Source organism: Camelus bactrianus, chromosome 10, assembly GCF_048773025.1.
Source record: "Camelus bactrianus isolate YW-2024 breed Bactrian camel chromosome 10, ASM4877302v1, whole genome shotgun sequence".
NCBI classification, from domain to species: domain Eukaryota; kingdom Metazoa; phylum Chordata; class Mammalia; order Artiodactyla; family Camelidae; genus Camelus; species Camelus bactrianus.
In genome coordinates this window covers 37,791,919-37,803,939 of record NC_133548.1, presented here as the reverse complement: position 1 = coordinate 37,803,939, position 12,021 = coordinate 37,791,919, and the positions used below count along the sequence as shown (strand labels likewise).

The window sequence follows — 12,021 nt, the reverse complement described above, 5'->3', positions numbered from 1 at the left end:
TATAGCCTCTGTGACACTTTCTTAGAGTCACGGAGGGAAGAGACGCCTCGGCTCCTTTACCCCTGTGCTGTGCTCCTCCCACTAACCACTGGGCCTTCTCTTGGCCCCATCTTTACCAAGGACATGTGGGGAGGGGGAATAAATTAGGACTTTTTAACTTGTGAGCAAAAGAATAAACTAGCCAACTCAAGGGAAATAAGAAAATGTTGGTATAGTCTAGGGGTGTCTCATGGAACCTCCAGGACAGGGAAGCTGCTGGGTCTCACAGACCAGGGGGGCAAACACCCTTCTTGGGAAAAATTCCTGGAAACCAGAGTCCTCTTCCTTTCAGTGCCTGTCTCTCTTTATCCTTTCAGCTTCTGGATTCCAGATGGTCTCTGCCACTTCTCTGCTCTGCCACGTTGGGCAGCTCCCTGCTCCTCTGTGCCTGAACCACTCCGCAGACGTTGACTGAGTGTGTCCCTCTGTGCCAGCGCCTTGCTAGGAGACAGAGCCACTGTTCTTGTGGGTGGAGAGAGGGAGAGGCAGACAATAACCAACCAAATAAATACACAGGGAAATTTTGAGAGTAATAAGTCATATTGACAGGGGAATGGCCCAGGAGGGTTCCTTTAATTCGGGTGTTCAGGGAGGCGCTCTCTTAGGAAGATGATGTCAGGGAGGCGCTCTCTTAGGAAGATGATGTGAGCTGAGACCCTGATGGAGAGAAAATCATGTAGAGTTTCGGGAGCCAGAGTAAAGGGTCTAGAACCTTTATTTTACACACAATAATAATAAGCTGCTGAGGAGTTTTAGGCTGGAGGGGAATGTGATCTCATTTACATTGTTAAAGGGGGACTTGGCAGCTTCGTGGCTTATGGAGTGTAGATGGTCAGGGATTCACGATGGAGGCAGAGGAGAAGGGACAGACAGACAGGTTGGATGTTGGGGGAGGGGTGGCGAAGTGAGAGGAATACAAAAGGACTCAGGTTTTTGTTTTGTTTTCCACCTCAGCTGGGAAGAGGTGGTGTCGTTTAATGACCTGCCTTGATTCCAACTCATAACCAGCTCCAGAGCTTCCCACTCCCCAGGTGGGGAAAGTTCTTTCCTGACCAGGCTCCAGCTTCCGTGATGACTCCCAGTGCCCAGGCCCCACTCCGTTCAGGAACCTGGGTTGTGTTCTGCCAGAGCTGGGAAGAAACTTCCTCAGAGCAGCACCACGCAGCATCACACAGCTCCCCGCTGAAAGCACCCACCATCCGTGGGCAGGTGGAGTCCTGGATGTTTCCCCTCTTGCCAAGGACGGTAAGCTCCCTGCAATCCCTGCTTTGCAGCACTTTAGTCATGGAGTCAGCCTCTGTCCTCAAACTCAGATCTGGAGTCACTGACTCTGGATGTGTGATTGCTCTCACTGGCTTCATTTCAAATGCATGTTTGCCAACACCAGCCTGACCACGATTGTCATTCCTAATCCACTCCTTCTACTGCCCAGCGGAGCTACCCTGAGACTCCTCAAGGCCCTACTCCCATTTCTGCCCCTTTGCTTGCCACAAGCCACCTGGCCTCCCACTTTAGAAAAGGACCCTCCACCTCTCCTCGCCCAGCCTATCAGAGCTAGCACCTGGCCGTCCCTCTCAGCTGCAGGTGCCCTGCCTCCTGTGGCAGGTACACCTCTGTACCTGGGTTCTTGCACTGTATCCTGGGAAACTCGAGGGCCTGCAGCCAGGCAGGCCTGGGTTTGAATCTTTGATCTTCCACTCACTGGCTGTGGGATCTCGAGAGAGCTGCTTAGCCTCTCTTGCCCTTGGCTCCCCACCTCTAAAGTGGGGATAATAAGTGTATCATTAGATTGTGGTGAGACACAAACAAGGTCACCCGTGGAAAGTGCTTAGTACAGCAGGGCCGTGTACGGGAAGAAGTCAGTGCCTGGTAATGCAGTAGTTGTGGCTATTTTATTGTTATTATTTTACTCCTCTTCCCAAGACCTCACTTCTTCAATTACCCTCGAATCTCATCTTTCTCTCTGAACGTGGGGAGCACAAGAAACAGTAGATTCACACTGGAGCGGCGAAAGTGGCCTCTAGAGCGAGGCCCTTGGCAGGCCTCCTCACAGAAGGACACCTGAAGCTGTCCCTAGGACGGCCAGAGGAGTCCCCTGGGAATCTGAAGGACCAGGGAATGGCCACTAAGTTAATTAGGCACCAAGACAGTGACAGAAGTCGCATTTCCCTGCGGTGCGTCTGCTGAAGTTGTCTTGCTGTTTTAGGAAAGAGGTTGCCCCTAAGACTTTGGAAAGAGGGTCTCTGTCTTAGCTCAGAATGCAAAGCCACAGCTCAGACGCCAGAGATTCCCCAGGAGTGTGGGATCAAGGAGGCTGGCCAGGAAGAAGTGGGACTGGCCATAGCTGGCACCCCGATGGCCTTTCCTCCCTGGGCTGAACAGCCTTTGATTCACTGTTAGGGAAGCAGAGCTACCGCCCCTCCCACTAGGACGGTGGCCCTCAAAGTTTAACAGGCATCAGAATCACCTGCAAGGCTTGTTAAATCAGTTTGCTGGACCCTAGTCCCAGAGTTTCTGATTCAGTAGTTCTGGGAGGAGGCCCGAGAATTTGAGTTTCCTGTACAATGCTGGGGGTTTCTGGTGCTGCGTGTCTGGGACCACTCTTGGAAAACCATTGCCCTGGAGAATTGCATATTGACACACTCTTCTTTTGCATCTTGTCTGAGGGAGTGACGTAGGGGAAAGATAAAGGGGCAGGAATCTCAGTGTTCTTATTTTCACTGGCTTGCTTTGTGGCTGTATTTCTCAAGGTGGTTTGGATTGTAAGTAACAGGAAACAGCTAGTTACTTTAAGTAAGAGGGAATTTGTTGAGAGGATGCTCGGGAACCTCTCTGAATTTAATGAAGAGCTGAACAGTTAAGGCTTGGGAAGGGCAGGGCAACCCTGGGCCCTCAGCAGCTGGAGTTCATGTGCCTGCTGTCCAGGGTACTCTAAGCAGGTGATCTGGCCACTAATAACCTCTAGTCCAACCTATTCAAATTCTAAATACTGATGAAAGGTAATCTGATTGGCTCACAAGGGGCAGGACCTTCCTGCCACCCCTCTCTTAGCCAATGAGCCACAGCAGGTGTGTGGTAGAGAGGATGCAGGAGAGGGTCAAGAAAAAGGCAGGGCTGCCTGCCAGGCCCCACCATCCTGAACTAAGCAGCTGTGATCCCATGAGGAGCCTAGCACCGTGACCTCAGTTAGGATTCTTTCCCTCACGGGACCTCAGTTTCCTTATCTGTAAAATGAGGGGTTTGGGTTAGAACCTCATCACCTGATCAGTGCTTTTTCTCAAATTGGCCTGCATCATAATTGTTTGGAATGCTTAAAAATGAAGACCTGCATGCCCCATGGTGGGCTGGGAAGTTGTCTACAACAGGCTTTCCAAATCAAAGCAAAGCAAAGTAAAACAAAACAAAATGCCCCAATTTGTAGTATTTGCCCAATTTCTGTGGTGTAAATAGATACTACCATCATAGCCAGTTTCAAGCTGCCAATACAAAGTCATTGAATATGGGCTTGGGAAGAGAAGGGCACCCGGACTCCAGCTCATCACCTACCCACTGATTCAGAACCTCTGAGGGAGGCATTTCACCTGCTTTTCACCTCCACCCCCAGGCGATCCTGGTAGGTAATAAAAATTTCAGAACTCCCGCTCCCAGAGCTCACTGAGGGCCTTTCTGTTCCTTATATCCTCCAACCTGATTATGTTCCAAGTTCTCACACGGGCCCTGGAAGTTGGGGGAAATTTTCCCTGTAAGAGCATTTCCCTCTGAGAGCAGAAGGCCTGACAATGGGCTGTTGCCCAAGTGAGTCAATGGTGTGTTCACACCAGCCTGTGGCCAGATTTGCCTCTCCCTGCTCTCCTTGGGTGGCCCCTCCGCCATCATTCCTGGAGGCAGGGCAGTGTCTCACTGTGCGTGTCTCAGGGTGACAGGAGGACACGAGGGACTGCAGGACACAAGGTCACAGCCGTGGCTACTGGGATCCTTGCCCATTGCTCATATCTCTGGGTGGGCTGGCATTTCAGCTGCGATCATCATAAACTTCTGATCTGATATCTCCGTCCTGGGAACTGAGAGCCTGTCTGGTCATCAGTTATTTTCGTGCAGGTCCCTCATCATGATAACCTTCTTAGAGCAGGTGCAGAATAGTACAGAGGAGGCCTTCTCTTACTTGAGATGTACTGAGGCAAAGAGAGCCATCACAGAGCCCACAGGAGATCTACCAACAGACGGCAGGGCTGGCACAGAAGCTGGGAAGATGGAGGCTGGGTGAAAGAAAGTACAAACTACTGACAGAATTGGAAATTCTCTCTTTAGGGGTCTTTCAGAGGACACCATTTGCATGTTGAAGTCAGGTTGTGCATTTAGTTCTGAGTCGGGATGACCTCTGACTTTCTCTTATTCTATAAAGCAGTTGTTCACAGAGCGTGACCCCCAGACCAGACCATCCACATCACCTGGGAACCATTTAGAAATGCAAATTCTTGGGGTCCAAATTCTCCCCCTCTTAGAGCCAGTGCCTGACCACATGATTCCAGGTTCATCTATGGGGGTTGAGCATTCCTCTCTCGAAAAACCCGTTTACAATGGAGATGCCCCACAAGGCTGCCATGCTGAGCTGTCCTCAGAGTGGAGGGGCTGTGACTGCAGGAACATCTGGGGAATTCTGGGATGGGGATGGAGGTGAGAAACCTCGAGAGACAACAGAGATCACCCTGGCTGCAGCCGGCCTTCCTGGGCATTCTCCTGGGGCTGCTGGGGAGGAGGCCCAGAGCAAGCCTATCCCCTGCTCGGAGATGTCTAGCTTAGCACGGAAACTTCCAGCAGTGGGCAAGTTCCTTGGCTGCTAAATTCTTCTGTTCTCTTCTTTTGCAGTCCTGTTTCCCTAACTCCCAGGGCTCTGGACTTCGCTCCTTGTCCTGTGTCATGGCCCCACCCCCTCCTGTGCCCCTCCCCCACAAAAGTCCTGCCATCTGTCTTCAGGGTGGCTCCAGTTCCCTTGGGCAGCCATGCTCTGTTCTACCTGAGGCCTGGGCGCTGGTGCCTGCTTTGTCCTATGGGTCCTGTGCAGCCTCATGTGGGCCTGGGGGCCAGAAGCCTTCCTTGGCCAGCCCCTGACAGCCCCAGGGTCTCTGACATGTTCCTGGCTTGAGGTTCGTTCGTGATCCTATCAGGAGAATGCACCTGAGACTTCTTCTCCCAGTGACCATGTAGGGTGTGCTGGGCAAACTGGATTTGGAGCTGAGGCTAGGGGTTTACTGTAGCTCTGGCTGGCTGGGCTGTAAACCTGAGATCTTCCCTCCATTTAGGTCTAACTGGTCCTTCCTGAGGTGACTTGTGAGGTTGGTAGAGCTGGGAGGGGGTGTTTGGGAGGGAAGAAGACCATGGAGTCAGGCTAGAGGGGCCCTTTGTCTGACACGGCTCTGGACCACTCCTGGCTTCTCCTTTGGTAGAAGAAATTATGTGTGGTCGTGTCCCTGAGTGTGTGCATGTATCTCTTTACCTGTGCTTCTCCCTGTTCCCCCCATGAGGGTTCCCATGCAGAGCTGTATAGAATCTCCCCTCATCTCACAAGCTGTGAGGCCACACGCAGGTGATTTGAAACATGTCTGACCTCCATATTCCTTGTCTGTATAATGGGTGTAATAATAACTTCTACAAAAAAGTTACTGCGGTGGCAAAATGAAATGATGCACATAAGCCCCTGAGCATAGTTCCCAGTGCTCATGTGTTAGGCTGTTTATACTAGATGCCTAATGCAAATTAATAACCCCTCTGAGCTTCATATGTAAATTGGAGGTACTGCTAGAACCCAGCGTTGTGAGGATTAGGGAAGTTGATACCTGTAAAGAACTTAGCACCATGTAATAAATGCTAATGATTGTAATGCTTAATATTATTATATGTGTATATGTGTCTGGGTGAGAATCTCTGAGTCTGGAATGACTCCTGGCATGTCTCTGTGCTCGTGGGTGTATATATGTATGTGAATATGTGTGTATCTGTGTTTATATGGCCAGGCAGGCCTCTTGTCTCTGGGTGGAGTTTGCTGTTGGCCCAAGCCTGGACTCCGCAAGCCAGCCAAGACTGGTGCCGGGGATGGAATTTCCATTAAGAATTAAGCAGGACAGCTCTGGGAAGCCAGACAGGCAGAGGGGAGGGGGTTGAGGGGGGTGATGCTCCAACTCTGAGCTCCTTCTGTGGCCTCAGTTCTGAGCTGCCTTGCAGAAGGCCTCTGCCACCTTTGCCGGGAGTTGCAGGCCTTGCTGGGGCCATGGCACAGAAGGATGGGCAAAGAGAGAGGAGCAGCCCGCAGGGGCCTCTGTAGGGAGACTTGGAGTTGCTGCAGCCAAGATTGGAGCCATGAGGAGGCCCCCTGGGAATGGAGAGACGGCCAGCAAGGGTATAGGCGGCTGGGGCCTATGGGGCCGACATGAACCCAGGAGGCTCGGCTGTGCCGTATGTATATGGAAAAGTGTGTGTGTGTGTGTGTGTGTGTGTGTGTGTGTGTGTGTGTGTGTGTGTGTTCAGGAATGCAGGGTGGGGGACATTCATACCAAGTGCACTAAGGGAACATCTAGCAAACCAACTCTGTCTCTCTCTTTCGTCCTGAAACCCAGGCAGAGTTTGGGCATAAAAATAAAAGATTTCTGAGGCTTTTTGCTAATATTTATCCTGTTTATAATCTAAGCCTCATTCCATTTCTAGTGTACTAAGAAAAATCTTAGCTTTCCAAGTGCTTTTACATTCCTGAGCTCATCTCATACTTTCAACAACCTATGAGTTTGACAGAGATTATTATGATCCCCCTTGTAAATATGGGAAAACTGAGCCTCAGAGAGATTAAATGACTTGTCCAAGGACACACAGCTAGAAAGTAGTAGAGGCAGGATGCAGTCAGGTTTCTCTGAGGACAAAGCCTAGGCTCCCCCCCACCCCCCACTGCCTGACCTATCAGAAATGGACTCAAGGATTTGGGAAACTTTGCCCATATGAGGAAGGCTGTGGCTCCAGGGTTAATGCCCAACCAGGTAGGTGACTGAGGGTCCAAGCTCTGTCCCCAGGCTCTGAGACAGCTTTTGTTCAGATAAGAACTGAAGCCCCTCTCACGGGTCTGGGAAGTAGAGTCAGGCTGTCTCAAATGGATAGAGGCTGTATTCAAAGCTGGCTTGTCTGAGGGCAATGACTTGGATACCTACCGACTCTGGGGTCCCCAGAAAGCTGAGGCAGCTGAGTTAGTGTCAGGAGCTGCAATGCATCCAGGGCCAAGGAACAATCATCATTTTTAGCCAAGGCCTGAAAAAGTGAACAAGGATATTAGCGTTAAGGAAGAGATGCTGAGATGGGACCTTGGAGTGGCCATTGTGTCATGGAGACGGAGCTGGTTTTTCTGTCCCTGAACACAAAGTGTGAGCATGTTGACATAATTTGCACAGGACGGATTTAGGTTAGACACTAGGGAGAACTTCCTGCCAGTGAGCAGGTTCAAGATTGGAAACAGTGCCCAAGGGAGGCTAGGGGCTGCTCTTCCTTGGCGACCCCTGAGAGTGGGTAGAAGCCCTCTAGGCTCCTTGGGGAACTCGTGACAGGGTGGAGGGAATTGGATGGAATGACCTTGCAGCTTCCTTCCAGTTCAAGAATGCAATATTCCTTAGCTTTTAGGTAGGAATCCACCTTCTTTTCTAGACGTAGAAGTCCAGGGGGAAGTTTGATGTGCCCTAAGTTAGAAGGAGTCCCTGCAACCATCTTCTGTCCTTTTCGGCATGTGGGTGATCTTATGGAGTGACTTAGGTTTCAAAGGGAAGTACCTGTGCTGAATAAACCACACGGCATTCCAGGCGTTTGGGGGTTGCTCAAAAGTTTAGCGGTTCCCTCCGCAGAGCATGTGAACCACACCCAGACCCCTCCTTGTTTTGTTTCAGCTCCAAGGGAAATGATCGCGGCGCATTCCTTTCCCTCTCCAGATGTTGGCATGTGGGGCACATGTGGGCACCCCCGCCGGGACGGCTCCCAGGCTCCCGGGTGCTTACCCGCCGCTGTGACTCCCGCCTGGCCCCGGGGTGAGCCGGGTCTCTAATTAGACTTAACCGCGTCCCCATTCCAGCGCTCCCCACCGCCTAGCGCGCGAGGATTCCACTGCCTGGGGCACCAAAATAGCCTCATGGCCCGGGCTGAGACTCCAGGCAGCGGTGGCTGACGCGGGACAGAGGCTTGGCAGGGAGCACGCTGTCGCCGGAGGTCCTGTGGCGGCCGGGAGCGGCGGGCGGGGGCAGAGCGGGGCGGGGGCGGGGGAGCGGGGCAGCGGGCGGCCCTCGGGGCTGGGCCGGCCAAGCGGGCCACTTGCTCAGAGCCTCAGGAGCCCCAGCTGTGCCTGCCACCGCTGGCCTGACCGCTGTACACAGCTGCTCACACCGGCTCTCACTCTCTCAGAGTAAGTAGAGGCGCTCCCGGGGATGGATTCTGTGCCCAGTCCAGTCTGGGACAGAGCATGCTTGTGACTCTTTGGGTAGCAGGTCTAAGTGTGTCAGTGTGAGTGTTTGTAAGTGGGAAAGAGCACCTGTGGGAGGAAATGTGTCTGGGCCCGTATGTGAGCATGTGGAACTTTCTAGCATATGTCTTAGGGTGTGAACGTGGCTGAGACAGTGTGTCAGTGTGTGTGTGGTGGACTTAAGTGTGCCCACAGGTGGCTTGTGTGTTGGAGGGGGACACGCTGTCCCACGTGAACTGAGTCTGCGCTCTCAGAAGTGCAGACTCAAGTGTGTGTGGTAGACAGGCTCCACAGAGCTGAGCGAGTGCATGTGTGGATGGCTGGATGTGTGTGAGTGAGCTGATGAAGGCAGAGGCCCCCGGAAAAGGAGTGTTATCTGTACTCACTTTCTAAGGTGACCAGACTTGTCCACAGTTGGGGTGTCTTCTCCGTGGGTCATGCAGCTTTGGTTTCGCAGGACTCTGAGCAGGACAGGAGCTCAGCACCAACACTGGAGTGAATGGGGTTCTGAGCAAGCTCAGCCTGCTGACCAGGGTAGGGGAGACAGCTTGGGGGAGACCCCACTGTGATGCCAGGAGGAGACAGGAGGACCAGGGAACGAGCAGACCCCACCACCATGCCCACTCACAAACACTCACAGGACACCTGCACCCACATGCTCACATCTGCTCATGTGTGCACACCTTCTTGCCACCCACGCCAGTCTCACACATACTGTGTCTCAGGACATCCAAGCAAATATTTCAACACATACACCTGAGGACAGTGACAGGTATGCAACAGGCACCTCTGAGTGTAAAATCTACATATGCACAAATATGCACCCCTGGCTTGACCCATTCTCAGCCTCTTAGGTCCCCTTTAGTTCCCTTAGCCTACATAGGGCACCTTGGACAAGTCTAAGAAACTGGCTTTAGTAGGAATTATCTCAAGTCAGGGGCTTCTGCTGGGGGGTCAGGGAAGATGTTGATAGAGTGCCTTCAGAGTGTCCCGTCTAATCTGGAATTAAGGCTGCTCTTGGAGTAGCCTTACCCTCTTAGAAGTGAAAAGACTTCTGGCACGGCAAGCTGGGCCAGTCTGGTATCGGGATCTGAGGCAGAGCTCAGCACCTGTAATTTGCTCCGGGCTCTAGTTGATACTCTGGAATCCCCCTGAGGCACAAAAGCAGCAGCTTCTGTGGGCTGGGCTCAAGCAATCATTTGACAGGGAGGAACTGGGAGCTGAGCTGGGCGGATTTCCTTCTCTTTGGTTTTAGTCAATCCTGTTTTGAGTCTCCCATCTGCAGCCGAGGCTGGAGGGGATAGCCTTTGCCTTGCTCCATCCTAGTGGCTATTTCTTTTCTTGACCAAATCTTGTTCTCCCTGACCTCCTCCCCCTGGGGACTACAGGGGACACACTAAAGAGTGCTTGGAAGAGTCAGTGTCCCAAACTATCAGCTAGCTGCTGCTGCTGCTGCTGCTGCTGCTGCTGCTGCTGCTGCTGCTGTTAACAGCTTCTTGACTTCTCCCATCCTGGCCATTCTCCCGTGGACAGGCTTCAGTGAAACGCCCTCACTAAATGGGCCCCTTCAGTTGTGAAGTTAAAAAGGTGATATTGACTACGTCTTCCTTAGTGTTTATTATTTGGTCTAAGGAGTGTCTGAGTTGTCACTTGACCAACTCCCCTGATACGCAAGGGAGTAGCTGGGCTTCAGCCATTTCCTAAGGAGGTGCTGGAATCTGCCTTCCTTTGGCCTGATCCTCCACCTGACCCTTAGGGATGGTTAAATACGGGCAGGCTGTGGTCAGCCTGGCAGCCTTTTACAGAGTAAAGGTGGTGAGGGAAGGAAGTGTGCTTGCCTTCCCTAGCCTTCTTGTTTGTGGGGGCCCCCAACCACCTCAGGACTCAGGAAAAGACTCTGGAAAACTGGGGTATCCACCGTGACTTCGCCCCAGACTGTCCTCGTATTTTTAAATTCATCAAATACATATACCTGCCAATCAGAATTTTAGAGCAACAATTAGGAATCATAGAACATCAAGGCAACCCCACTATGTTAACATGGTTCCAGTTTAAAGAAGAGAAATCATACAACAGAAAAATGGTAGTAATAACAACCACCATTTATTGACTCTTTAATACATGTTTTATTTCATTTACTTTTCACAACAACCTTACTAGGTTAATAGTCCCCCCTTTTTTTTCTGACAAGGAAATTGAGTGTTCAAGGGGTTCTACAAGTCTGAGTGACTCCTGAGCTCATGATATAACCTTCTTATTCTGTGTTTCTCTTCTTACTCTGGCTCCTAGGAAACTCTTTGTTCACCATATTGCTTCATCGTAGTAACTGTATTCATTGGAACCATGACTTTGACTTTTAATTTCTGCTTTAACAACTTTATAGGATGTAAATCTTTAACTGTAAATTCCTACCTCCTCTATAGAAAGAGATCAGAATAAATAAATGAACAACCAACAGTTAAACATTCTATTAGTCTCTAAGGATGAGAACCGTGTTGCATGGGTTTTGGAGGGACATCTCCAATTTAAAATATTTCATCTGGTTTTCAAACCATATGTCTCAATTTTGGCTTCTGAATCTTTGGGCTCTGATTAGTGACCATGTCTTGGGGCTTTTCTTCCTAGCGGCTCTGGGAGATAATGCCCATTCTGTGCTGGCTCAGACAATGGGGATTGTTGAGAATGAATTGGGCCATTGATAAATGCCCCCGGCTCTGACTGCTTCAGCTGCCAGCTTCTCCCTGTCTCAAAAGCTTGAGTGTCTGTGTGTTCGAAGGAGATTGACCCCTGCCCTACTCCTGGCCCTGGCCCCATGGCCACTGCTTCTTCATGTGACCCCGCCTAGGCCCAGGGCTCTGCTGGGAGGTCTGTGTCTCTTGGACCTGAGCTATGCCTCCCTCAGTGTGGACTACAAGGTCTCTGATCACGGATGGCCCTTCTGCAGCAGGAGATCAGGATGAGGAGTGGGGCCTTTGGAGCGTGGAGAGACACACACGGTGGAGGCAGGGGACTCTTCCTCCCCCTCTCCTGGATCTGTGAGGCCATTAGCTAGTGCTCACTTTCTTCTTTTTCCCCATGAGGAGCTCTCAAGTCTGCCACATGGTCAGAAAGTCATTTGTCACCTCTTACCTGCAAGGGATGTTTGCCACCAGGTTCATCTGAATGCAGGGCAGGGCTCTAGCCACACTGCAAATTTGGCGAAACACCTAACTAGTTTACTCCAAGACTAATTATTTTAGCCTGCCCAAGGCTATTAATATTTGCAAAGGGGAAGAGTGTGGGGGGGGGCAATGCTTAGCGCTAAAGATTACTTAGAAGGGCTCTGACGGTGGGCTTTCAGGTCCTGTGCTGGAATCTTGCTTCTCAGTATGCATTAAGTTACCAGACGCTGGCAGCTGCTGCCCACCTCCAAGACTAATCCTCCCAGAAGCATTTGGTTACAAAGCAGGAAGAGGGAATCATTGGCCTGAGGCCCCAGGAAATGCCAGGCAGCAGGTGATGTG

The 12,021-nt window shown here is 51.4% G+C and overlaps 1 protein-coding gene and 1 long non-coding RNA gene across 6 annotated transcripts in view; one reads left to right on the top strand and one right to left on the bottom strand.

Annotated features, from left to right (window-relative positions):
* Positions 1-569: 569 nt before the first annotated feature.
* LOC123619582 (uncharacterized) lies at positions 570-8,292 on the bottom strand. The gene is made up of 3 exons (XR_006728237.2): positions 8,061-8,292; positions 7,230-7,326; positions 570-696 (listed from the first exon to the last, which is right to left on the bottom strand). It is a non-coding gene; the product is annotated as an uncharacterized LOC123619582 (long non-coding RNA).
* The window catches only part of INSC (INSC spindle orientation adaptor protein), a 122,274-nt gene continuing 116,523 nt past the window's right edge, over positions 6,271-12,021 (top strand). For 2 of the 5 annotated variants that reach the window (XM_045523936.2, XM_045523935.2), the window contains exon 1: positions 6,271-6,489. In XM_045523936.2, the coding sequence (XP_045379892.1) occupies positions 6,394-6,489 (96 nt within the window). In that variant the 5' untranslated portion in view covers positions 6,271-6,393. Of the gene's footprint in view, positions 6,490-7,955; positions 8,091-8,321; positions 8,462-12,021 lie in introns of those variants that run through there. The other 3 variants (XM_010964825.3, XM_045523938.2, XM_045523937.2) reach the window with 3 other exon arrangements.